This window comes from Arvicola amphibius, chromosome 12 (genome assembly GCF_903992535.2).
Source record: "Arvicola amphibius chromosome 12, mArvAmp1.2, whole genome shotgun sequence".
NCBI classification, from domain to species: Eukaryota; Metazoa; Chordata; class Mammalia; order Rodentia; family Cricetidae; genus Arvicola; species Arvicola amphibius.
Genome location: NC_052058.2, coordinates 69,707,995 through 69,732,103, shown reverse-complemented (window position 1 = coordinate 69,732,103; position 24,109 = coordinate 69,707,995). Strand labels below are relative to the sequence as shown.

General features: G+C 44.9%; 1 protein-coding gene across 1 annotated transcript in view; it reads left to right on the top strand.

Annotated features, from left to right (window-relative positions):
• Nucleotides 1–21,891, top strand: part of Niban1 (niban apoptosis regulator 1) — a 153,122-nt gene extending 131,231 nt beyond the window's left edge. The window contains exons 12-14 of the mRNA XM_038349202.1: nt 2,992–3,099; nt 15,539–15,650; nt 17,552–21,891. Coding sequence (XP_038205130.1) covers nt 2,992–3,099; nt 15,539–15,650; nt 17,552–18,678 — 1,347 coding nt within the window. The 3' untranslated portion in view covers nt 18,679–21,891. The remainder of the gene's footprint in view (nt 1–2,991; nt 3,100–15,538; nt 15,651–17,551) is intronic.
• The last annotated feature ends 2,218 nt before the right edge of the window (nt 21,892–24,109 follow it).

Here is a 24,109-nt window from a genome sequence, read left to right as displayed (position 1 = left end):
AGCCCAAGGGAAAGTACACCTGCCACATGAGATGCTTTTTAATGAACTTTAGGTATAAGTCCATGATAAGACTGTCGTGACAATAGGAGCTTTCATGTATTTGGTACTTACTTAAAGCCCTTTAAAAATTCATGTTCCTAAGATTCGTTGTTCCTAAGTTGTCACTCCAAAGATTTATATTTTTTAGTTTTTATTATTTATGCATTGTTTGCACTTGTTTATGTGAATGCATGCCACCTGTATGTGGGTTCCCATGGAGGCCAGAAGAGGACGTCTGAGCCCTTGGAGCTGGAGTACAGGCAGTTGTGACTCATCCCGTGTAGGTGCTGGGGACAGAATTTGGGTCCTCTAAAGGACAGGAAGCATCCACAGAGACATCTCTTCTGGCCTATTTGAAGGTTATTAAGAAAAAGACCCCATAACTGTACCATTTTCTTTGACTTTCACTGAGCTTATTAAACTCCCCACTACCACGGCAGATGAGGAAGCAGGTCCTCTGAAGCTGGACTTACTTATTAAAGCTCAGCACAGCTGTGGACCACGAGCTTGGAGCTGAAACTGTGTTTACATCTGGCCCACTTGTTGCTGCGACCTCGGGCTTCCAGAAAACAGTGCTTTAGAACAGAAGATTGAAGTCCTGTAGGGTCTGAGGATGTTCTCTCAGGTCTAAGGGATGTCCCATTGGGTCTAAGGTAGGACCCAGAGTTCCAGGCCTCATCTTGATGCCACTCAGGCAACAGGATCTCTGGTGACCAAACTGTTGCGATGAAAAGCAGTGTTGATCATTGAAGTACAAATAATAACACACCAGCAGTGGCATTGAGGGGTAAGGTCAAACCACAGTCACCACATGCTTAGGCAGACAGGAGAGGAAGGAGGTAGAGGTAGGAAGGTGTCCCAATCGTCAGGTGTTGGGGTTGAAAGGAACCTAGAATACCGTCAATGTTATAGCCAGCATTATATTGTTGCTGCCCTGTGAACGTGGCCAAGGAAATACACAACCGTGGGGGACTAATATACACTTTGACATGTGCTCTAGAGTTGGGGTTTCCTGGAAACCTCGTAGTCACCCTAATCATTGGATGGACTGTTAAGTAGACCTACGTGATGGGTGTCCAGCTTTTGATGGTTTCGCATTCCTGAACCCAAGCATCCTGGGTCTACTGGCTACATTTCACCATGTCCAGCTTAGCTTCCCTTTTATTTAGAGAGGCAACACTATAATTGCAAAAACGTTCAAGTGATCCGAAAATCAAATATTTGGAAAAGAGCAATTGGTTTGGAAGGAGACAGAGTTCTCACCACTAGCCCATCAGGTAGTTGTAAAAGCCGTACTTATGTGTTTAGTTAGAAGGTGACAACTTACATAATCCTGCAGACACCAGGTACCAGGGACCTACTCTAATAAGAGGACAGATCTTCTTCAAGATTTGGCCTTTCAGTGATTTTGGATTTCTGTGCGACAGCCCAAATGGTCACAGATTTTCTGACAACATTTAACTGGGGGTGGCTCACAGTCCAGAGGTTTAGTCTGTTAAGCATTAAGTGTGATGGCATGCAGGCAGATGTGGTGCTGGAGAAGAAGCAGGCATTCTTACATCCTGAGTCACAGGCAACAGGAAGTGGTCTGAGACACCAGCCAATATCGTGAGCATAAACAAGACCTCAAAGCCTGCCTCCACAGTGACACACTTCCTCCAACAAGACCACACCTACTTCAACAAGGCCACACCTCCAAATAGTGCCACTCCCTTTGTGGGGGCATTTTCTTTCAAACTGCCTCATTCCTATTCAAATGAACTTGCTGCTACAGTTAAAACCATGAGAAAAACAAAATGGTTTTGTACCATTTGCTACAAAAAAAAAAAAAAGAGGTTCCTGCCAGGGGTGGTCCCATGAGTACAGAACAGATTCCACCTCCGGCAAGAACGCGCCTACTGATGTTCGAATCAGGCTCTTGGCACTGGTGGTTCTACTTCTCCTACCTTCCCCCATGGCCTCTCTACTTGGTGGCCTTATGACTTCCAATGTGAGCGCGTGCCTCTCCAGCCGTTCTTCTTTTGGCTGAACCATTGTGTTTACATGCCCACAGCAATTCTCCTGAGCGCCTGCGCACAAGGCACTGGTGTCCACACGCAAACGAGGCTGGAAATGGGCTGCTCCCAAGAGCCTACTCTTGTTGAATTTGTTTTCTTCTCCCCCCCCCCCCCCACTTTGGGCTTTTCGAGACAGGGTTTCTCAGTAGCTTTGGAGCCTGTCCTGGAACTAGCTCTGTAGATCAGGCTGGCCTCGAACTCACAGAGATCCCCCTGCCTCGGCCTTCCCAGTGCTGGGATAAAAGGCGTGTGTCACCACTAACTGGCTTCTTGCTGACTCTTAAGATTGAATGTGCTCTTTTACGCTTCTGTACTCTTGAGCCCTGGACTAAACCAGAGAGCGGTGGGCGAACTCTTTGCTGAGTTTCAGGTGGATGTTTTAGTCCTCACCGGTCTGTTTCTGTTGGAAAAGCTCAGCGCTGCTGCCTACTCTCCAGTTTGGGGTGTTCAGTGTGCTCGTTGTGTTGATGGAACTTTAAGTCACGTCTTCTCTCCCCTCGTGGACATTATTAAAAGCCATCCACCCTGCTTTCCAGACAGAGAATAACTGATACCCATGACTCCCTTGTGTCTACCTAGCTCGGGGGTAATGAGGCACAAACTCACTCTCCAGTTAGAGCCACATCTTTAAACAATGTATCACTTCTTTGGCTTGATCTTGCCTCAGTTTCCATATTTGTAAAAGGGGTGGGTGACGTGGATCGTGACTCCACAGCCTAGACACAGTTTACGCAAGAGTTCCAGAAAGAGATTTCTGAGACCCTAAACTTATGAGACGCCTCAGAAATTAGCGGGGGCTGAGGAAGGGAGAAGACTGGGTGGGCGTTTTGTTTTCTTGTTTCAGTGAAAGCTACGGATTAAAACTGCTCCTTAGCGTGTATCTCTGTGTTCGCAGCAATATGATTATGACAGCAGCACCATCCGGAAGAAGATCTTCCAGGAAGCACTGATTCAAATCACACTGCCCACCCTGCAGAAGGCGCTGGCGTCCACATGCAAACCAGTAAGGAAATGGGCACCGTTCCGCTTGACGCTTAAGTTTGAATGTTCATTTTGGGCTCCTGCACTGGCAAATACTAGACTATACCAGAGGGCTGGTGAATTCTTTGTTGGTGGTCAGGTAGATGTTTTAGGTTTTGTGGGCGTTTTTCTTGCAAGCACTCAGCGCTGCTGTGTAGTGCAACTGCAGCCAGAGACGATGCACAAATATATAGACAAAGTCTATGTTTCAGCACACACACACACACACACACACACGTCATGGACCAGCCTCAGGGTAGAGGCATGGGGATTTAGAAATATAGTAAAGAATATAAAGACGCAAATGAACATAATGAAATGGAGAGACATATAAAATAGTATAGGGAGGAAGTTCCATTGAGTACTGGAATTCACCCGAGCTTAATTTCCAATTGCTTAAAATACCCCTGATCACAAAAGGAAAGAATAAGTTAAAAGCTGCATTAACATGATACAAGGAAATAAACAAACCAGTTGAAGGTCGCAGGCTACATCCTTTTTTGTTTTGTTTTTTAAGACAGGGTTTCTCTGTGGCTTTGGAGCCTGTCCTAGAACTAGCTCTTGTAGACCAGGCTGGTCTTGAACTCACAGAGATCTGCCTGCCTCTGCCACCTGAGTGCTGGGATCAAAGGTGTACACCACTACTGCCCTGCACAGGCTACATCCTTAGTTAACCATTCAGTTGCTAGAACAAAACAAGTCATGCTCATACCCTAGACCAAAACATTCTGTATGTAAACCACTCCCTAGGTGGAATCCAAAGTTATCTCCTTAAGGGATCTGTAGACTTTCTTTCTTTTGAGATAGAAACATATCTTTTTCTCTATTCCTGAAATACAAGGTCTGGCAATTAGCCACACCTGTTGACAATAACCTTAATAGAGCAGAGCACTCTGCTCTAAATCTAGGTGGGACCTTTGAGGTAGAAACACAATAACCTTGAAGGACTAGAGGTAAGTTCCAACTCTCTGACCTTTGGTCAGTGTGGAAATAGGCTCACATTTTCTGGCCTCCATGCACACACATATATAGCCCAGGATTTCTGACTCCCAAACTACAAGAAATCTCAAAGGCCAATGACCGGACTTGAGCCAAGCAAGAGCTGTGGTGGATTGCCAAGGGAGATGAGATGTTCTCCCATTTTATTGTCAATCTTGTTCATCATGTGCACCGAAAGTTGGCCACTACACCCAGAAAAGATCTTAAGTGTGATCACAGAGGACTATTTGTTCTCCTACCTTCCTTAACTTTAGTTTACTGAAATCTCTGACATAAACTGTTGTGAGCATGGGGCTGCAGGACAGCCATGATTATGAGGTGTGATAGAGCAACAGACAAGAAGTGTCTGGAGCTTCTTCAAGGCTTGTCTGTAAGTTCTGAGCTTCCGGGAAAGCCCCTGTACTTGTTTTGATCAACTTCCATCATTTATGAAATTCATATGATAATATGTATTATGATAAAAATAAAATGCCGCAGGTCCCCAAGTGGCAGCAGTGGGCAACGGGCCACAAGACCACGGTGGGCCATGAAGGCAGCCAGTCCCAGGCAGGGAGCCACGTGGTGGGTGAGAGACAGAGACCCATTAGGCATGGCATGCAGAGAAAGTGGGTATTTATTTAGTGGGTTATGGAGGGGAAAGAGAAAAGAGGGAAGGGGTAAAGGGAGAAGAGCAGAGAGAGAGAGGCAGAGAGAGAGAGAAAGGGGGGAGGAGAAGTGGGGAGAAGGGAGAGAGGCAGAAGATGCCTTTGAGAGAGAGAGAGAGAGAGAGAGAGAGAGAGAGAGAGAGAGAGAGAGAGAGAGAGAGAGAGGGAAAAGGGAAAACTCAGGCTGGAAGCAGAAGGAAGATCTGCTTGCCTTAGTGGATGGGGGAGGGAGTGGGCGGGGCTTGTCTCTTAAAGGGACAGAGCAGGCCATTACAGTCCCATCTCTTTTTTTTTTATATAATAAAAAGCTTGGAGGTTAGGCACAACAGGTTAAAGAAATTGGGACTGCAGAGTCTCAAGACTGCTTCCTGCTTATTTGTGGGCATCATCTTGGGGGGAACTTGAGAAAGCTGGGTGCTGGTCACATCCTGGCATAGCTGGTCTCTTTGCTCCTGTCCCATGTTTGTGGTATGGAAATGTCTGGTGTCTCTTATGCCTGTTTAAGGTATTGGCGGAACAGAGTATAAAGTTAAGTTTAGGGAAAAAAAAGCTTTTTAGGACCAGGGAAGTGAGAGGGGTGTATCTGTTTAAGGTGGATCCTTTAATTCGGCTCCCTGGAACTCACAAGAATATTTTGGGTTTATGAAAACGTAAGTTTTAAACAGCAGCATACTTATATCAGAATGACTGTGACAAATATTTTTTACAAAATAAAAAGTATTTTTAAGACTATAAAAGGCAGCATGCGAGAGAAATTTGATAACTTGCATTTGTCCTCACACCTTTATAGCTTGCAGGTACATACCTTAATAACTTATATTTGTATTTTACTGAAATTTGTTTGATGAGGTTGTCCTTTTAAACTGACAAAACCTCTCAGCTGTCAAACTGCATCAGAGATCTTTGAGAAGGATAAAATTTTACATGAGTTATTGATTGAAAAATGACAGAGAACTTACTTGGTTGACACCTAGAGCTACTCCTCAGGGTCCTCCATGGTTGATGAGGTCATATTTTTCTTTTGCTGTTTAGTGCAGGGCCTGCCAGGCTCCAGAAGATCCTGTGGGCTAATAAACCTGTAGGAAGACAAGCCTACCTTGACCTGAACAGCTAGGCTGTCAATTCCAGTGATTCTGTCCACTGTCTAGAGATCTTTAGTTTAGATGAAAGGCAGTTGTGCCCAGAGGTCAGTGCTTGGCAGTTGAAGCAAATTGCAGATGGATGTTGTTCTGTGCCCGTTTGTCTTCTGTCTTCTTTGGAGGAAGTAGAGTGCTGCTTCTAGAAGCCAACCTGTCTCTTTTTTTATGAAAAGTTTTTTAATAATTAAATATTTAAATGCCATATTCCCCAGATCTCTGAGCAGTTGAGGGCCGTTTACCAGGTATAGATGTGTTATAACTATACTGTCGAATCTGCCTGGAGAGCTGAGTACAAGCTCAACTGTACTGGCTCTCAACTTAGCAGGTAAGATTTATAGTTGTAAAAGGACAGAAAGAAGAAAAACTGCTTGTAGTAGAAGGTTAACAGCAGAACTGACAATAGTAGAGAACAGCTTGATATATTTTAAAGCAGGATTGGATTAAATATAAAGTATTTTTGTAAGAAACTTAAAAGTACATACCAGTTTAAAACATGAGATTTATTGCTTTGTTAGTCTGGAATGAGATATAATGGGCAGACAATTATAACACTTAACAGTAAACATAGGTGTATTTAAGTTATATGTGCATGTGTGTGTGAACAGGACGAAGTGGATGCTCTTGGTGGGTCCTACCAAAGGCATGCCACTGCACAAAACACACATATAACAGAGATAAAAACATAACTAAACCAGGGGACCAGGCAGGGTATACCTCAGTAAAGATGGTGGGACTTGGTCACCTGACCTGGCTGTCAGTTAAGATGGCAGTGAGGTCACCTGACCTCAGCTAAGATGGCAGTAAGGTCACCTGACCTCAGTCAAAATGGCGGTGGTCACATGTTGTATGAAAAGGCCACTTTTTTTGAGCCACAGGAATTTTAAACATAGTAACAAAAGAGACCTAGAGGCATGATCTGCCCTGTTGCCAAGCTGCCATGCAACAAGCCACGGCAGGCAGCAAAGGCTGGAATTGAAAACAGCTGCCTGGAGGATCCAACTAATCCATGGGACCAGTGGTAGTGGTGGCAGGGATAGTTTGAGGAAAAGTGGAGCCTGTGGGACACCAGCAGAGCATTCACAGGCCAGAGGCTGATAGTTCGAAGGTTTATACCATAGCTGAAAACACGAAAACCTCTCTCTATAGGTAGGGTGTTAAACCCTGACTGGCTCTGGCTTGGGTGATTCGGATGCCAGAGAGGCTAGAGGCCACTCCAAGAGGTCTCTCACAACAGGGACTACTTACAAGTAGTCCAAAAGAAAAGAGAAAGAAAAATACGAGGGACCCTGGGCCCCAAATTGGATGCGCCATACAGCATGTGCAGTGCTAGCACAGATGGACTACCCTGGGTTGTCCGATCACGTTTTTTAGCTATGGGAAGCAACCAGAGATGAATGCCAGTGAAGGACTCAACCGTAGCCGTGAAGGCGGTGGTTGGCTGACTGGAAGGGGAAAACTCACCACTAAAGCCGCTGGTGTGCGTAGAGGTCAGCGTGTAGGCAGACAGAACGCAGAGCTGTTCCCTGTTTCCTCAGGCAGCCTGCCTGTGGGCAGGAGGGAATGTGGAGAAAGTGTGGCCAAGTCACAAGCACCAGTGTTATGGTAAGAATAAAGCACTGTTGTTCCCCGAGGAGCACAGCGGCAGAACATGAAGGCCAGTGGGTCCCAAGACCATGGTGGGCCACAAGGCAGCTGATTCCAAGCAGGGAGCTGCGTAGTGGATGAGAGACAGAGACCTATTAGGCATGCCATGCAGAGAAGGTGGGCATTTATTTAGTGGGTTATGGAGAGGTAAGGGAAAGGGGGAAGGGGAGAAGGGAGAAGAGCAGAGAGAGAGAGAGAGAGAGAGAGAGAGAGAGAGAGAGAGAGAGAGAGAGAGAGAGAGAGAGAGAAACAGTGGGGAAGGGGAGAAGAGAGAGGCAGAAGCTGCCTCTTCAGGATAGAGATGGAAAGGAAAGAAAGGGACTCAGGCTGGAAGCAGAAGGAAGAACCTCTGCCTCAGCGGATGGGGCAGGGAGTGGGTGGGGCTTGCTTCTTAAAGGGACAGGATAGACCATTACAATACGTATCTTCCTTTTCTTTTTTCTTTTAATCTCAGCTCTCCTTTTTTTTTTTTTTTGACAGTATCTTGCTACATAGCCCAGGTGATTCATCAGGCTTAGCACCCCTGCCATGCTAAAATTACACCTCCACACCTGGCTTGTATTGTGTGTCCCAAGAATGAGAAATTAGGATGATATATTTGCCATCTGGTTAGGTTCATATCATACACCAGGCACAGTGTTAAACATTTCTTATCAATCATCAAAATGATCTCACGGCAGTCCTTGGAGGAGGCAAGAGACTATTCACATCCTCACAGTGCTAAAGAGGGAAGCTAAGTGGTTGAATAGCAGGCCTAAGGTTGTGAAGCCAGTTATCACCAGGCTGAATCCAGTTAGTACTTACCTATGACACAGCTGGCTCTCCGCAAATGGCATCAACCTCTCCTACAATGATTACTATGACTGCTTTCTTGTTCCAAAAAATTACTTAGGAGCCTGGCCATTTTCAAGGCCCATTCTCCCTTGGAGTCAATAAAAAAAGAGCATCCAAGAATTTTTAAATGGTTCTTTGAGTTTGGAGACTCTCCAAGCACTGAACAATAAAATCCTTTGTGTGGGTCATTATACTGTGGAATTTTCTCTGATTGTTTTCCCATTCTACAAATGCTGTTTTTTTTTCTTCACATAGCCATTGGCATAGTCAGTCTTGTATTTATTCCTGGAGTATTTCTTTGGTGGAAAGGATCTGAGAGAACCAAAGGAGAAAGGAATTGGTCTGTGTGGGGGCCCTGGCCATATGTGATGGATGATAGTAGCCTGAGGGATTACTATCTACCTCAGAATGTGTCTCCACACAGAGATGCTGCTTAATATGTATTTTCCCTCCCAAGGGAAGTGTGGAGGCATATCTTACCGCTACCTTCTTCATGAGAGGGGTGGGAGGAGGCTCCCCTTCTTTCTGGCCCTCTGTTTCTTAACGTGAGAGGACTGAAATGTGCCCCATTTATGCCCCTCTTGCAGGTGTTTTGTTTGGTTTTTGCATCTGTGTGTGTGTGTGTGTGTGTGATATGCATGCGTTTTTGCAAGTGTGGGTGCACGTATATTTTCAGGTATGTATGCCTGTGTGTGTATAGGCCAGAGACTGACACAGAATGTCTTCCTCCATCTCACTGAACCTGGAGCTTGCCAACCAGCAAGTCCATGTAGCCAGCTTGGCCTAGGAACCCTGTCTCTGTTTCCCCAGCCCTGGGTTTACAGGCAGTCCAACACCCCGCCTCCTCCCACTGCTTTTATGTGGGTGATAGGGACCTAAATATAGGCAAAAAATGATGCTTTATCCAATGAGCCATTCCCCCCAGCCACAGATCCTTGCCATTTTTAGTTGAGAGAGGTTGCTTTCAAAAGAGCCTGTGGCCCTGTGTTTTCAGTGATATAGGGCATTGTATCGGTGTCAGAGCTTTTGGGAACCCCAGGTTTATAGGCAGATATAGTAGAGGATTGTCTGCTTCATAGAAGTCCTTATTTTCCTAAGTGAGCTTTTCTTAGTTCTTCCGGTAGCAGTTTCCTAGATCCGTGACATTCCACTCCACCCTAGCTGTGCATCAGGATTGCCCATGGTGGCATTTTCCTTTTCTTAACCACCCTCCAGATTTCGATGTCAATATTCCATTTTAGTTGATCCAGAAAATTAAGCAACTGATCCAGTTCAATTGTCTCATCATGGGAGATGTGCATTGTAAAATTAGACACATCCGAGAATCATAAAATATGCCTCTGTTCCCTTCCCACAGAATTACTTAACTAGATGAAAATATGTTTTCTATTTATTCATCAAACATACCCCCAGAATGTGTGAAACATGATCCAGGTACTGTGGCATGCACAGTATGTGATCCAGGTTACTGTCCCTGCTGCCCTGGAGTTCACAGTATAGAGGCAGATGCCAGGTGCACAGGATGCCATGTGAGAACACTACAGTGGCTGCACAGGGAAGCAGCTTCTAGGGAAGGTAGCAGCATCCCTAGCTGAGCTCAGTCGTTCAGGGGACTCCCCAGAGTTACGCTTTCACTTGGTGCCAGTGGATGAGTGACAGGGGAGTGAGGGACAAGGGGTGCTGAGGCCTGAGCTTGCACTCCTCATGTGATAGAAGTAAAGAGAGGTTCAGAGTGGTGTCCTGCTTACCCAGGCTCCCATGAGCAGTGTTTCCTGGGCAGTGCCCCTTCCGTCTGCTACACCTCTAGAGATCACTGACGCTTGTGTCTCCTCAGTCTTCCACCTTTCTTCTCAGGTGGACATAAATGGGCCCTATTGCCTTGCATTGGTGGAACCCTAAAATCCAGGCCCACGGCCACCCCCATGTCTCAGCGGGGAAAGCTGCCATCAGACCAAAAGGCATCAACTCCCTCTGCCAAGTCCCTGGTTCCCTAAGGGAGCCCCTCTCTTCAGCACTATCAAGTGCCTGGATCACTGAATTCATCTCTGGCATTTATTTATTTATCCCTGCTTGGTCTTCATGCTGGTAACAAGGCATTTGGAAGCCTTTGGGAGGCTGGGAAAGTCAAGGGATTTTGTATCATATCTGAGCTGTCTTGGAATTGGAGATCATCAGTGCCAGGTGAAGAGGAAGACAGAATCCTTGGGTTCTCAACTAGAAAGGAGCTTCTGTGCTAATGATGTTGAACATAGATCTACATCTTATTTCTTGGTGTCTACCTAAGATAAACTGGTTCTTAATTTGCCCATACAGAATAAAATGTACACACAAATGTTCATTAATTAAAAAGTCAGTGTCTTAGCCATTGCCCTATTGCTGTGATGAGGCACCATGACCAAAGCAATTTATAAAAGAAAGCATGTAACTGGGGGCTTGCTTACAGTTTCAGAAGTTTAGTCTGTTGTCACCATAGCAGGGAACATGGCAACATGTAGGCCAGCATGGTGCTGAGGAAGTATTTGAGAGCTACCTCCTTATCCATAGGCAGAGAGATAGAGAGACAGACACAGACAGAGACAAAGAGACATACACAGACAGACAGAGACTGGGCCTGATGTAGACTTTTAAAACCTCAAAAGCCTAACCCCAAGTGTCACACTTCCTCTAAGAAGGCCACACTTTCTAATTCTTATCAAATGGTGCCAATCCTTGGTGGTTAAGCACTCAAATATATGACCCTATGGGTATAGGTAGAAACCACTTGTTCATTCCCAGCTGCCCAGACCATGAAATAATCACACAGAAACTATATTATTTGCAATACTGTCTGGCCAATAGCTTAAGTGTATTTCTGGCTTACTCTTATATCTTAAACAAACCCATCTCCATTAATCTGTGCACCACCACGTGGTCTTAGCCTGCCAGCAGGCTCCAACACAATCATCAGTCCCCTGCGGCAACTACATGGCTTCTCGCTGACTCTGCCTACAACTACTCTTTCCTCCTCTATTTGCTTAGAACTCCCGCTTGCCCTATTCTGCCAAAACAGATTTATTCATTAATCAATAAAAGCGATACATAGACAGGACTTCCTACACTATATGGGAGCCATTCTTATTCAAATCACAACAATCAGTGTCAAATGAGTATGGATGAACAATTCCAACTTATCTATATAGTGAATGATGTTTATCAATAAAGAGGAATGAGCTGCTGACCCATGTAGCAAAGTAGAAAAATTTTAAAAGCAAACACAAGCCAATACATGGTTTTGTTTACATGCAAAACTCAACTCACTGTGACAGATGTCAGACTGTGCTTTATCTCTTGAAGGGGTGTGGGCTGGAAGAGGACCTGGGTTATGGTCACATGAATATATTTATAGTTAAAGTCATCCAGCTACCCTTTTAAATTCTGCGTCTCACTGCATGTAACTTTTACTTTGGTGAAGTACTGTTTGCATCAGATAAAAAATGAAGATGGAAACTTTGGTTATTATAAAGAAAAAGAGGATGTGGTACCTACGTAATTCTGTGGTAGTTCTAATTTTAGGTTTTCCAAGAAGGTCTATACTAATGTAAACAATGCCTTGAGACAACTGAAAACACCACACACACATACACACACACACACACACACACACACAAAACTCTGCTCTTTCCCATTTAAAGTACAAAAGATGTATTCCCTGTGCATAGAAAAGGATGGGGATAATCAGTGACTGAGTGTCCCCTTACCACAGTGCAAGGTGCTTAGCACATAGGCCACAGGCAAAGAGAAGACATTGGCTGCATTGTTATCTCAGCATCTTTCACCTTCAGGACCATCTGCTGTCCCCCTGCTCTTCTACAAGGAGGTGTTAAGTGGGAGTCAACCTTTCCCGGTCTCTTGAAAATAGGCATCTTGTATTTTTCTGTTATCAGTATTAGACACTAATTATAAAAATAATGGGTTTCCTTTTCTTTTCATCTGTGAACATAATGCATTTTGGCTATTCTCACACCATCACCCTCCCTTGTCCCCACTCTTCTCTCCTGCCAATCTTCTTTCCAAATAATCTTCCTTGGATTCTGTGTGTGAGAGAAAATAAGTGATACTTGTCTTTATGGGTCTATATAATTTACTTATCTCCATTTGATCTATTTTCCTTCATATTACATATTTCCATTTATTGTGTATCTACCACATTTTCTGTAGATAGAGATTGCACTTTAATTTCCCAGCTTCCTAAACCAAAATAATCATATAACAACTATATTAATTACAACACTGTTTGGCCAACGACTCAGGTATATTTCTAGTTAGCTCTTATATCTTAAATTAACCCATTTCTAATATCTTATATTTTACCATGAGGCTCGTGGTTTGTTACCTCTTGCTTCTTGAGCAGTACATGGCATCTGCCTCCTAAAGCAGATTCTCCCTGACTCTACCTATTCTCTCTATATATTTCTGTTTGGTTTTCTTACCTGGCTTAATTCTGTCCTGCCATAGGCTGAAGTAGCTTCTTTATTAACCATTAAAACATTCACAGTATATAGAGGGGAATCCTACATCACCTCCCCTTTTTTGTCTAAATATAAAGGAAAATTTTAATTTTAACATCATATCTAACTTGTCTTTTATATAACTAAGGAAAACTATAACTATCTGTTGTCAATTCTTCAAAGATTCCAGAAGGATATAATTTTATCTAATTAAAGAGGAAGTGCACTGTTAGCAACTTCCAAAGTTCTAGAATTGACAGAGATATCTTGCTGCCTGAACAGTCACTCAAACTTCTTCTGTAACATTGGGACATCCATCTTCAGGCTACAGGCCCATAATATCCAGCAGACTTTTCAATGAAGCAGGAGATTTGATGATCTGTTCTGCCTTGTATTGGCAAAATTCATCAGTTGCTTTCTTCTGTGTCCTGCAGAATGTCTGGCAATTTCTTCTGTGAAGCAGGAATCCTACCATCCCACCTTTTTCAGTCTGGCAAAGTTCACTGGCCCTTTTCCTGTGGGTTCTTCATGTCCAGTTTACACAACATACTGTCAAACAGTTTAAGAAATAGCAGTTACTTGCCTAAATGGCTAATCTTGCCACAACAATAGCAAACTCCATAAGGAATTTCTTCAATGCCCATCATCTCTGAAGTAAATTGGTGCTCTCAGGAACAGATGTATCTCATTGTTGAGAAAAGTCTAAGTTCTTAAAACATTTTAAATGCTGTATTCTGTAGGTCTTTGAAAGGTTTGAAGAATACCTATCCATCTGAAATATATTCCTGTATATCTGGAAAACCTAACTTACATGACTATGGTTTGACTATTATATATGACTATTAATCCATATTTCTTAATTATATATTATATTTTAAATAAGCTGCACAAATACATTACCTTAAACAAGAGCAGAAATACATATACACAGTGTAACAAAATCAACCTTAAATTTGCATCAATAGACTAAGATTCATACCAATGCAAAGTATTTATCTCTATATCATCATATCCCCCTGTAAATGAAAACAAGCATTTATAAACAATAATTTGGGGGAATCTGTGTGTTGTTTTCTCCAAACTGCTTCTTGCTATTTGTTGGGCAAAGTATTTTTAGGTTTCATGAAGACCTTTTAGGGAGTTCTTGTTTCATCAAACCACATTATTCTGGAAGGAATCCATAGGTTCCCATCTTCTGTGGAAACAAAAGCAGAACCTCTTCTCCAAAGTAACATATTATTAGGCTCAAATTTTGAAGTCAAGATACTTTAAATATATATATATTGGTTTAACTTAGCAGCCCTCAAAATCAAATGTTTCCCTGCCATCAAAAAATTCAAAGAAAGCACAATAAAATGCATAATATAGACTCTCTGTATATATTCCATCTTTCCATGGCTTACTTTTTTACTCTATTACCTTTTAATATTTATTTTTTATCTTTACTCCTTTAATCTATGACTTTTTCTACTCTTTCTTCTTTCTCGTAAGCCCATGTACATTTATCCAACACTGTGACCCATTCAGAGTTCTTTTTTTCTAAATCTGTCATATTATATATCTGTAATCCTTTCTGAGCAGGAGAATTGTTTTGTTTTTAATGCTAAGCAGTTGTGGCTCAGATTAATGCTGAAGCTTTGCCTGTTGGCTCTACCCTGTCCAACATAGTGGAGGTATATTCACTGCCTCTGCAAGCCATGCTCACTGTCCCAGCTCCAGGGACACAGTGGGTCTATGTCACCATTAAGCAACTTGTAGCACTCTGCTCACAAACTTCACTTAAATGCTCTATAGTGGGACCTCCTGAAAGAGCCAGAGCCAGTCATATTGCCAGCAGGAAGCTGTCTCTTTAAGAAGAAGCTGCACCTCTGCTTGTGGCTAGCAAACAGAGCCAGTCTGGGAGGGGGGATGCTGCTACCAAGAAGCTGTGCTTAACTCCTGTTTTTGTGGGCCTAGAAGTCCTCTTTTTTTAAGTTTTTTTTTTAATATCTTATATGGATCCATGCCCCAGATGGTGGGGACCATTTTGTAGATGGAGACTGCACTTTAGTTTCCCAGCCACCCAGACCCAAATAATAATGTAAAAACTATATTAATTATAACACTGTTTGGCCAAGGACTCAGGCTCTTATGTCTTAAATTAACCCATTTCTATTATTTTATATTTTACCACAAGTCTCGTAGCTTGTTACCTCTTGCTTCTTGGGCAGCTACATGGTTTCTCCCTGACTCTGCCTACTCTCTCTATATATTTCTGTTCAGATTTCCCACCTGACTTTAATCTGCTCTGCCACAGGCAGAAGCAGATTCTTTATTAACCAATGGAAATGAAACATACTTACCGCATACAGAGGGGAACCCCACATCAATTTTCTTCATTCATTCATGTGTTGATGGGCATGTGGGTTGGTTCCATATCTTGGAGTGGTAGCTGGATTACATGGCAGTTCTAATTTTAGTTCTCGCAGGAAGTCCATACTAATGTAAATAATGCTTCACCGAGCTCCCAGACCTACCAGCCATGTGTGAGGTTCCCCTTTACTCCACACCCTCACCAGCATTTGACTTTTTTTGCCATTCTGATAGCGTGAGGTGGAATTTCACTCTGACTTGGCATTGCGCTCCTCTGATATTAATATCTTTTCTTCGTCGTCCTTTTATCTCTCTTTCTCCAGGAACTTCAGAAATATGAGCAGTTCATCTTCGCAGATCATACCAATATGATCCATGTTGAGAACGTCTATGAAGAGATTTTGTATCAGATCCTCCTTGACGAAACCCTGAAAGGTAAGGATGACTTGTCCTGCCCTGGAGGGGATGCTCAATGGGAAACATTCCTAAAATAACTCAGGGAGGCTGTAAGGTGAGAATGAGGAAGAGCTGCAGCTGAGCCTGATGCACAGGGGGACAGCAAGGACAGGCAGGAAGGAAGGACTAACCTCAACTGTGCATCCTTGAGGTGTGCACCATGTGCCCATGACAGTCCCCTTTCGATGCAAGCATGAATTCTGCAAGTTCAGGCTTTCTCACTGAAGAAGAAAGAAATCAGGGCTTAGTGGGACTGAACTGAGGGTCCGTCCTGATCTGTCTTTGCCACTCTGTGTCAGAACAGCAAAAGGCTTTCACAGCTGAAGAGAGGTGACTCCAGCATCAGGGCCCAACAACTGCTCTTTCAGCACATTCCTCCCCTCCACTCAGCCAGAGACACAGGACAATGGCTTGGCACTCCGAGAGCCTCTTTAGGAGGCTGGCATCCGCTGCACTGGGTGATGGGACCTGGTTTAGGATTACACTGTGAATAGCTATACATTGAAAATACTTTGGAGGAGACTGCCATCTGTCTGTGGGAGTGAAACTTACTTAGTGTTCATTACTAAAACACCTCCTCCAACAAGAGAACTGGGCTGGCACAAGCCTCAGGTCACAGTAGCTAATCGCAGGGGGTCCCAGATGAGGAAGGCGTGGCGTCTGCACAAAGGTCATGAACAGCCTGCTGCAGACATGTCTGTGTAAGCTGGAAGGAGATTCCTCTCCTCCACAGTCTCCCCTCTGCCTGAAACCTGCTGCGAGATGCCATCTGTCAAAGCGGGCACTAATGCCGGCTGCTGAAAAAATGTGCTCACTGCCCTTAGCCATTATGTCTCTGCCACGAGTGACACCTTCTTCGAGGTGCCATTGGTGGACACTACAACCCTGCACAGAGGTCTGTGGGCAAATGGTCAGGCACTGTTGTTACTGTTATTACTTTCTTGGTTCTCCTCCATGCCGAGACGGGTGCATATAAATGCTCGTCTTAAACACTCCAGGCTGAACAGGCTCTCTCAGCTGTACACGTAGCACTGAATACCCACTATATAATCGGACAAAACAAGGAAGTGAAAAGTCTGCCCCGTCATAGTGGAGTTCCAAACTAACTACCCTTCTTAGCAGCTGGTGACACCGATGTATATGGCATTCTTATATATAGACTTTGAGCCCTTAGAAAGCCAAGACTTTATTTTATTCTCCTGAATTAATGCTGGCCTCAGATTAGGTACCTAGCAAGGGTTTCTTGATTGAAGAAATTTGTGAATGAATGCTACCAAGATTCGGAGTCTGGGAAGTTTGCAGGTTTTGATCATCAGGAAAGGCTACCTGGAAGAGGCTGGTGTAGCACAAATTCTAATTGTTCTTAATAAAAACCCAGAGTCAGATATTAAGGGATAAAAGCTCAGAGATCAAAGAAGCAAGGCAGCCAGCCACTAGAGAGACCTTTTGCCTCTACTAATGCACACCGAAGACTGCCTAGACTACACTCTATCTCCATCAAACCTCAGACTCCACACTCCAGTGAGTTCCTGTCTCTTCCCCTTTATATTCCTCTCTCCACCCAGCCATATTGCTCTTGTTTCTACCTCCTTAGTGCTGAGATTATAGGTATGTGACTCCCAAACACTGGGATTAAAGATGTATGCCACCACAGCCTGGCCTCTAGTGGCTTAGTTCTGCACTCTGATCTTCGGGCAAGCATTATTTGTTAAAACACAAACAAAATATTACTACAGGTTTGTCCTAACCTGGGTCTTGAAGCTGAGAATTTGGAGAGTCAGAGGAGCTGGCAGGAATGATTGACTTCTGGGTAAAATCAGAACATCCAGGTTAGCTTGGCAGAGTGTTAATGCCACGTCTTGCTCTCTGGTCTCTCCCAGTGATAACAGAGGCTGCTATCTTGAAGAAACACAATTTATTTGAAGACAACATGGCCTTGCCCAGTGAAAGTGTATCTAGCCTGACAGATCTCAAAGCCTCCATGGGGTCAAACCAGGCCAGTCCAGCCAGAAGAGTGTCTGCCGTTCCCCCAGGAACCCCAGACAATGACGTCTTCCAGGAGCCAGAGGAAAAGAAGCAGCAGCCCGCGGTTTCTGACTCCCTGGCTGGAGAAGAAAATACTCCCATCCCTGAGTCCAGTCCTCCTTCAGGTGGGAGTGGGCAGGTGGCTGTGTCCAGTGTGGTGAGCTCTGCGGGGAGTGCTCTCACTGTGGAGGATACAGCAGGACCCCTCAGCTCACACGCACCGGAGGCAAAAGGTGGGGAGACCCTTAGAGATGAAGAGCCAACCTGTGAAAGGCCAGAGTCCATCACCCCTCCAGGGTCCTTGAAGGAGCTGAAAGAGTTGTTGACTGTGACCGTGTCCGTGGAGTCTGCCCCCGTGATGGAAAACGATACGCACGAGGGGACACCTGTTCCCCCAGAAAATGAAAAAGAAGAAGAAGATATGATCTCCCCAGCAGCCAGCCATCCAGCTGCCATCCAGCAGGACAACCGTGAAGAAAGGGAAGTCCGAGAGAAGGGGGGCCATCCTACTCCTTTGGAAGCTGAAGTTCCTGGATTAGACTTGGAGACATTGCCAGAGGCCAGCATCCCTACCTCTCAGGCAACTGATGGGGGGCTCCCTGGGGACACCAGTTGTCTGGGTCCCTTAGAGGAGCCACCTGAGGCTCCAGAGCCCACTGAGAAGGTGCAGCCAGCCATGGTTTCCACGCAGGAGACCACCTGTGCAGGAGGCGAGGCCGTGCATGCCGCGGCAGTCACGCTGCAAGAAGATGCCCCGTTGAGTTCTAATCCTGTCTGTTCTGTGGAGAGGAATGAGGTCTCTGGGGATCAAGAAGTGCTGGGAGGGAATGCTAGCCCAGCCCTTGCTGTGGATACAGAACAAGCCAATGCTGCCCGGGTGCATAGCTGCCAGTGGGTGGTAGAGGATGCTCCAGGCATTGGCAGCCCAGATGTGCATAATTACAATGTGAGCTCCCCGGAACAACCCTCAGAGGAGTGCTAGGAAACAACTTGACTGTAGTTTCCCATTAAAACTGCCAGTCAAAGGGTTTTAGTGACAGGTATCCATCCATAGGGGATTGCATGTGGATTGCTAAAAATCATGAACTATTTCCTTAATTCGAATGATAAATCTGGAGGAAATGTAAACAGGGTGTGAACACTGAGGCCAACTGTGGGGAGCTGAACTGCTCCCTGTAAATGATTGTTTTAGCATCTTAGTAGAAATGATGAGAGAATTGGAGTATCGGGGTGCAACGCAGTTAAAGGGGCTCCAGAGAAGGAGCACTGCCGCGGCAGAGACTAAAAGGGCAGGACCTGGCACCTCCATATTCTCTTCACTGAAATGTGGCGCAAATTTGGGACCGCACTTTGAGGTAATTTCAGCAAGAGTGCGAAGGTCTACCCTGACTCCAGCTTTGCCACCTGCTCTGTCAGCTTCACTGCCTCTTAAGTGGCATTTGTCCCTTACCAGGTCACAAGAAAGAGGAAGTCATGAACACCAGCCACCCCCGTCCTATGAAATGCCCAGAGTCAGCCATGGCTGGTAGATCTCAGGCGATGCAGAGCAAAATTCCAAGATGGAGGGTCTGCGGAACTATCAAGAAGCCCTGTTCCCAATCCTGCCATCAATTCCTTGTTGGTTAATTTTGTTGACTTATATGAATGAATCACCTTTTAAGCAAAATCAGATGGGGCCAGAGATTTCACCGGCACAATCATCAGCCTTAGGTTGTGCAAAGTGCATGGCTAAATTTTCTAACTCAAAACCTACCAATTCCACAGACATTATTTGAGCAGCTAGTGCATGCTCTGTTAGGCAGAGTAATAAACAAAAGATTAGATGTTTTGCTTCCTATAAATTAAAGGGCTCATGAGAATTTAGTCTAGAACAAAGAGGGTTTTTTTTTTCAATTTTTAAGTTTCAAACCATGAGCGCCTTCACTCTTTCCATTTATACGGTCCTGGTTTATTTTCAGAAGGGAACAAGTGAATGCATGAATGAACAAAGGAATGAATGAAATCACTCAAGTTCATGTCATTGCCAAAGACATCACCAAAGGTAGACATTGCTTGATCGTTCAGCAAATGAATTTCTTAGGTACCCTATCAGGTACCAAGCCTGGGCATACCGTGATGAAAAGACCACTGTTCTTTCTGAAGGAAACAGAAAAGAATTCTCCTTTAGAGTACAGTACAGCCTGAGCTGTTTGTGTAAGAGATGAGTGGACTCAGCTGCCATGGGGCAGATCTTGCTGTGTCTCAGAGAATTCTCAGCTGGTTCCCTGAAAGCTGCAGCCCCAGGTAGCGGGACGGAAGCTCCTTTCACGTGTTAGCATCAGCGCCTCACACTCGGTCTTTGGAGTTTGCTTTCAGTCACGGCTGTCAAGCATCTCCTTCAGAGACATCATCCCACACTTCAGCCATTCGAGCAGGAATTTAGCTGACCTCCTCCCCCAACCTCTTCCATACAGCATTTCTGGGATTTCCAAGTCATAAAGGATGAGTAATAATCAATCACCTCAGTGTGGTCTCATATTGAATCATTTCACCTTCTCATAGAATGTCTGTACTCGGTGTCCATGAGGTAGCTCACCATTAAGGAAGGAAGCTATGGCCAATCTCCCGTGGTCCCTGTTTACCTTCTACCTGGCCTTCAGCATGCTGAACCAAAATTGTGTTTACTTCCTGTCTTTCCACAGCCTTCTTTTCAAGGACTGAGATTAGGGATTAGTCATCATTTGTTCTTTCTGCTGGAAACCCACAGCCTTGAATGATGGCTTCCTGCATGCCAAGTAACTTTAACATCCCAGGGCCTAGCACACGGACTGATGAGTTTCACACTGCTCCAGAAACGTGGGAACTGAACACCTGGCACAGTCCTGGCTATTTGGGGCTTGCTTTTAGACAGGGAGAGGTTTTTCATTAACTTTCTGACCTTGTTGAATCTTCCCATAAATAAAGTCCAATGCTAAAGGGGCAGATGGCCAAATGGCCGGCGGCCCCACCCAGCAAGGCAGAGGAGCCAAGAAAACAGTGTCTCACCGCATAGACACTGCCTTTCTTTCTCAGGGAGCCGTGGCTGTCACGGAGTCCCAGCTCATGCCAGCCCCACTCCAGAACCCCTCGTCTTCCCCGCCATTGCTCACCCCATGAGAAGCTAAGTGTACTCGAGAGTTCATGCCACTGGATGAGAGCGTGCCCATCAGGGAGGCCAGAGAGGAGTAGGCACTAAGGGGCAAGCCATCGTAGAAAACACCAAGAACCCTTCAGTGCATGTTTCACACCGCCAAGTTCTCCAAGATAGGCAAGGCAGCTGGTCCACAGGAAGACGGGTGCAGAACCTGCAGTGCATCCAAGTAGTCTGTGTGGGTGGCGACATGTCGAAAGCTTGTCTCGCCTTCATACGTGTGTGTGTGTGTGTGTGTGTGTGTGTCCTGGTGCCTCCATGGGGGGCAAGGTGCTGGTGATCTGAACGGGCAATCTCTGCCTTGGGCAAAGTTGTCACAGACTCCTGGTCCTTGGCCAAGACTCCAGTTTAAACCAGTTATGCTACCTACTGACCTTTCACAAAGAAGGAGATTTTTCTTGAAAAAAAACAAAAGACTTGTTATTTTGTTCTGTGTGACTTGGCACAGTGTTTGGAATTATGCATTAACCACACACACACATTCACACGCACACAAACACACACTTTCTGGTTGTCGTTTTCAAAGAGGTTGGGTGTGGAGAATAGCAGGTCATCAGGTTTGATCCTCTGTAGATTTTATTAGACAGATCCTCACGTTTGCCCGTGTAACTCTTCAGATTAAAGCCAATGACTTCAGAGGATTTCACACTCCTCCCAGACAAAAGGGATTTTAACTTGTTATTTTTGTAAAGTGCGACCTGAGGGTATGGTTTCAGATGGAGTACTGGCCTAGCAGGCTGGACATCCTACTTTAACCCAAGGTTGGGGGTAAAATTTATGTGATATGTGCTAAGTAGTCATTAGTCATTTCAATATGGCAGAAAGAATGACATTATTGACTCCGAGTCTTAAACCATATGAGTTTCACCATGTGAGAAATGCCAGTGCCACCAGCCTTCTTTACCATGAACACACATGACCAAGGATTTGCTTTCTCAAGTCTGTGACTTGGTGAAAAAGAATTCTACACTGTGGTTTTATTTTTGCATTCATTATATAAAGCCAGTAAACTGAAAACACTTTGTAACCATGTATTTACTCTGCCAAGTGCCTATATTCCAATAAAACATCCATCCCTGAAGGGCCGTCCAGATGCCTTTTATTTGGGATGGGGCTGGCTTCGTCTTTTAAGCAAAAGCCATACTGGAGCTTCAAGGAACGGTCCTTAGGAACGAAAAGGTAAAAAAAAAAAATGCCGGGCAGTAGTGGTGCAAGTCTTTAGTCCCAGCACTTGGGGGCAGGGCAGAGGCAGGAGGATCTCTGTGAGTTTGAGGCCAGCCTAGTCTACAGAGCGAGTTCCAGGACAGCTACCGCTGTTACAAAGAGAAATCTCGTCTTGAAAAGCAAGCAAACAAAAAGAAATGGAAAGGTGAGTCACCCTTGCTGGCTTCGGAGACTTCTCTGTTGTCAGGGAGAAATCCGCTGGGCACCATGTAATGTCCACTGAAATTCTGCTCTGATAACACAGAAGCTTATTCTTCAGGGCATTGGATTGCATCCACAACCCAGCAATGGGCAACAACTCTTGATGTAGTTGAACGGCTGTTCAAACTTAAGTATATTTTCAGTGGGCGAGACTGAGTAAACCATTTCTTCTTCTGTAACTACAAATAAGACCGTGTTTACTTACCAACATTTGCAGTTGCTCATCTATCCGTGAATCCGCTCATCCACAGAAGAGTCACTGTGCGTCTCTTCGAGTCTGACGCTGAAGCAAATGGTAGGAAGCTAGTAGTGACTGCGGCAGGCAGGACCCTTGTCATTACCAAACTCAAATTCTCAGGATGGAGCTAGCCAGGGAGAACCTAGAGCTCACATTGGTTTCCACTAATGACATGACCCTGCAGTAGCGATATCAAGTCCAGTAGGGATGGGAGGCACTCAGAATGGCTGACACTTCCTCACTCCTTCCCTCTGCTCGCCTGTCAAGCTTCCCGTGTATAAAGGTCATCTAGAATGACCTCTCCAGGGTTTGTTTTATGTAGAGACACTTGTTAGAAGGGAGTTGGTGGGGGGGGGAGTGTTTGACTTAAACTTTGCTCACAGGTCCTTCTTAGATGACACGGTTATTGGCTGTAGTGACCTAGGGAGGACACATGGAAGTCTTGGGAGCAGTCCCTTGGATCTGCCTCTGCTTGAACAGCTCAGAATCTTTGCCATATTCTTCACTTATCAAAAGCAGCTGATTCTCCTTCCTCCAGCTGGCCAGGACCCTGCTCTGTTCCCACCACGCAGACGGACCTTGACCCTAATTTACTGCTTATCCTATTCCACTCCACTGCGGCCATCTACTTTCTTGATGCCTTTGGGGAAGGGACCCTTCAATATTTAATTCTTGTGTCTCTAGTGGAACAGCGTCCTTGCACACACAAAAAAATGCTTGATCCATGTTGAATGAATAAATTGATAGACACCCTCCATCCCAGCTGGAGACAAGAGCAGATAGGGTGGATGCTGTTCCTTCAGCACAGGGCGTGGAATGCTAGCAACTTTACTCATGCATGATACATCTGCTGTAGTAATGAATTTTGACCATGTGTTTTGCATACTCACATCTCTGGGAGAGTGCTGAAAAACCATGCCATTTCAAAAAAAAAAAAATCACGCTAAGGACTATAAGCCCAGTAGGCAGCCACCACTAGATTTTCCTAAAGTCTCTTCGATGTAAAGTATCCAAAAAGGTTAAGAAGTTTCCTTGCAGGGCAATCTGGTGTGCACATCACGACCAGGTGACCACGGACAACGTTGCCATCAGGTCAGCTCTCCTCTTGGGTTGGGCAAGGGAATAAGATGCAGTTATTACTCTGCAGAGACTTAGAAGGAAAATCTTCCCAGGATTCCCTAACACAACCCCTTACCTAAGCTTTTTCTAGGAAGCTGGCATCTTTCATGGATGCTGTTCTAGACCTTCTGCAGACTCAGCTGGGTCCCACTCTGTGGGAAGAGAGTATGTTAAACCCCGGAAGAAAGATGCAAATGCGATTTTTCAGTGAAGCACAGTGGCGTCCCAGATATTCGAAGGCTGAGACAGGGAGACTGTCCCAGCTCAGGAGTTGGAGAACAATGTCAGCAACATAGTGAGACCTCCCATCTTAAAAGAAAACAACCAATTGGCCGTGGTGGTTAATGCTTGTAATCACAGCACCTGGTAGATGGAGACGTGAGGGTCAAAAGTTCAAGGTCATCCTCAGCTACATTTAAAGGTCTACACCAGCTTGAGGCACAAGAAACCCTGTCTATAAAA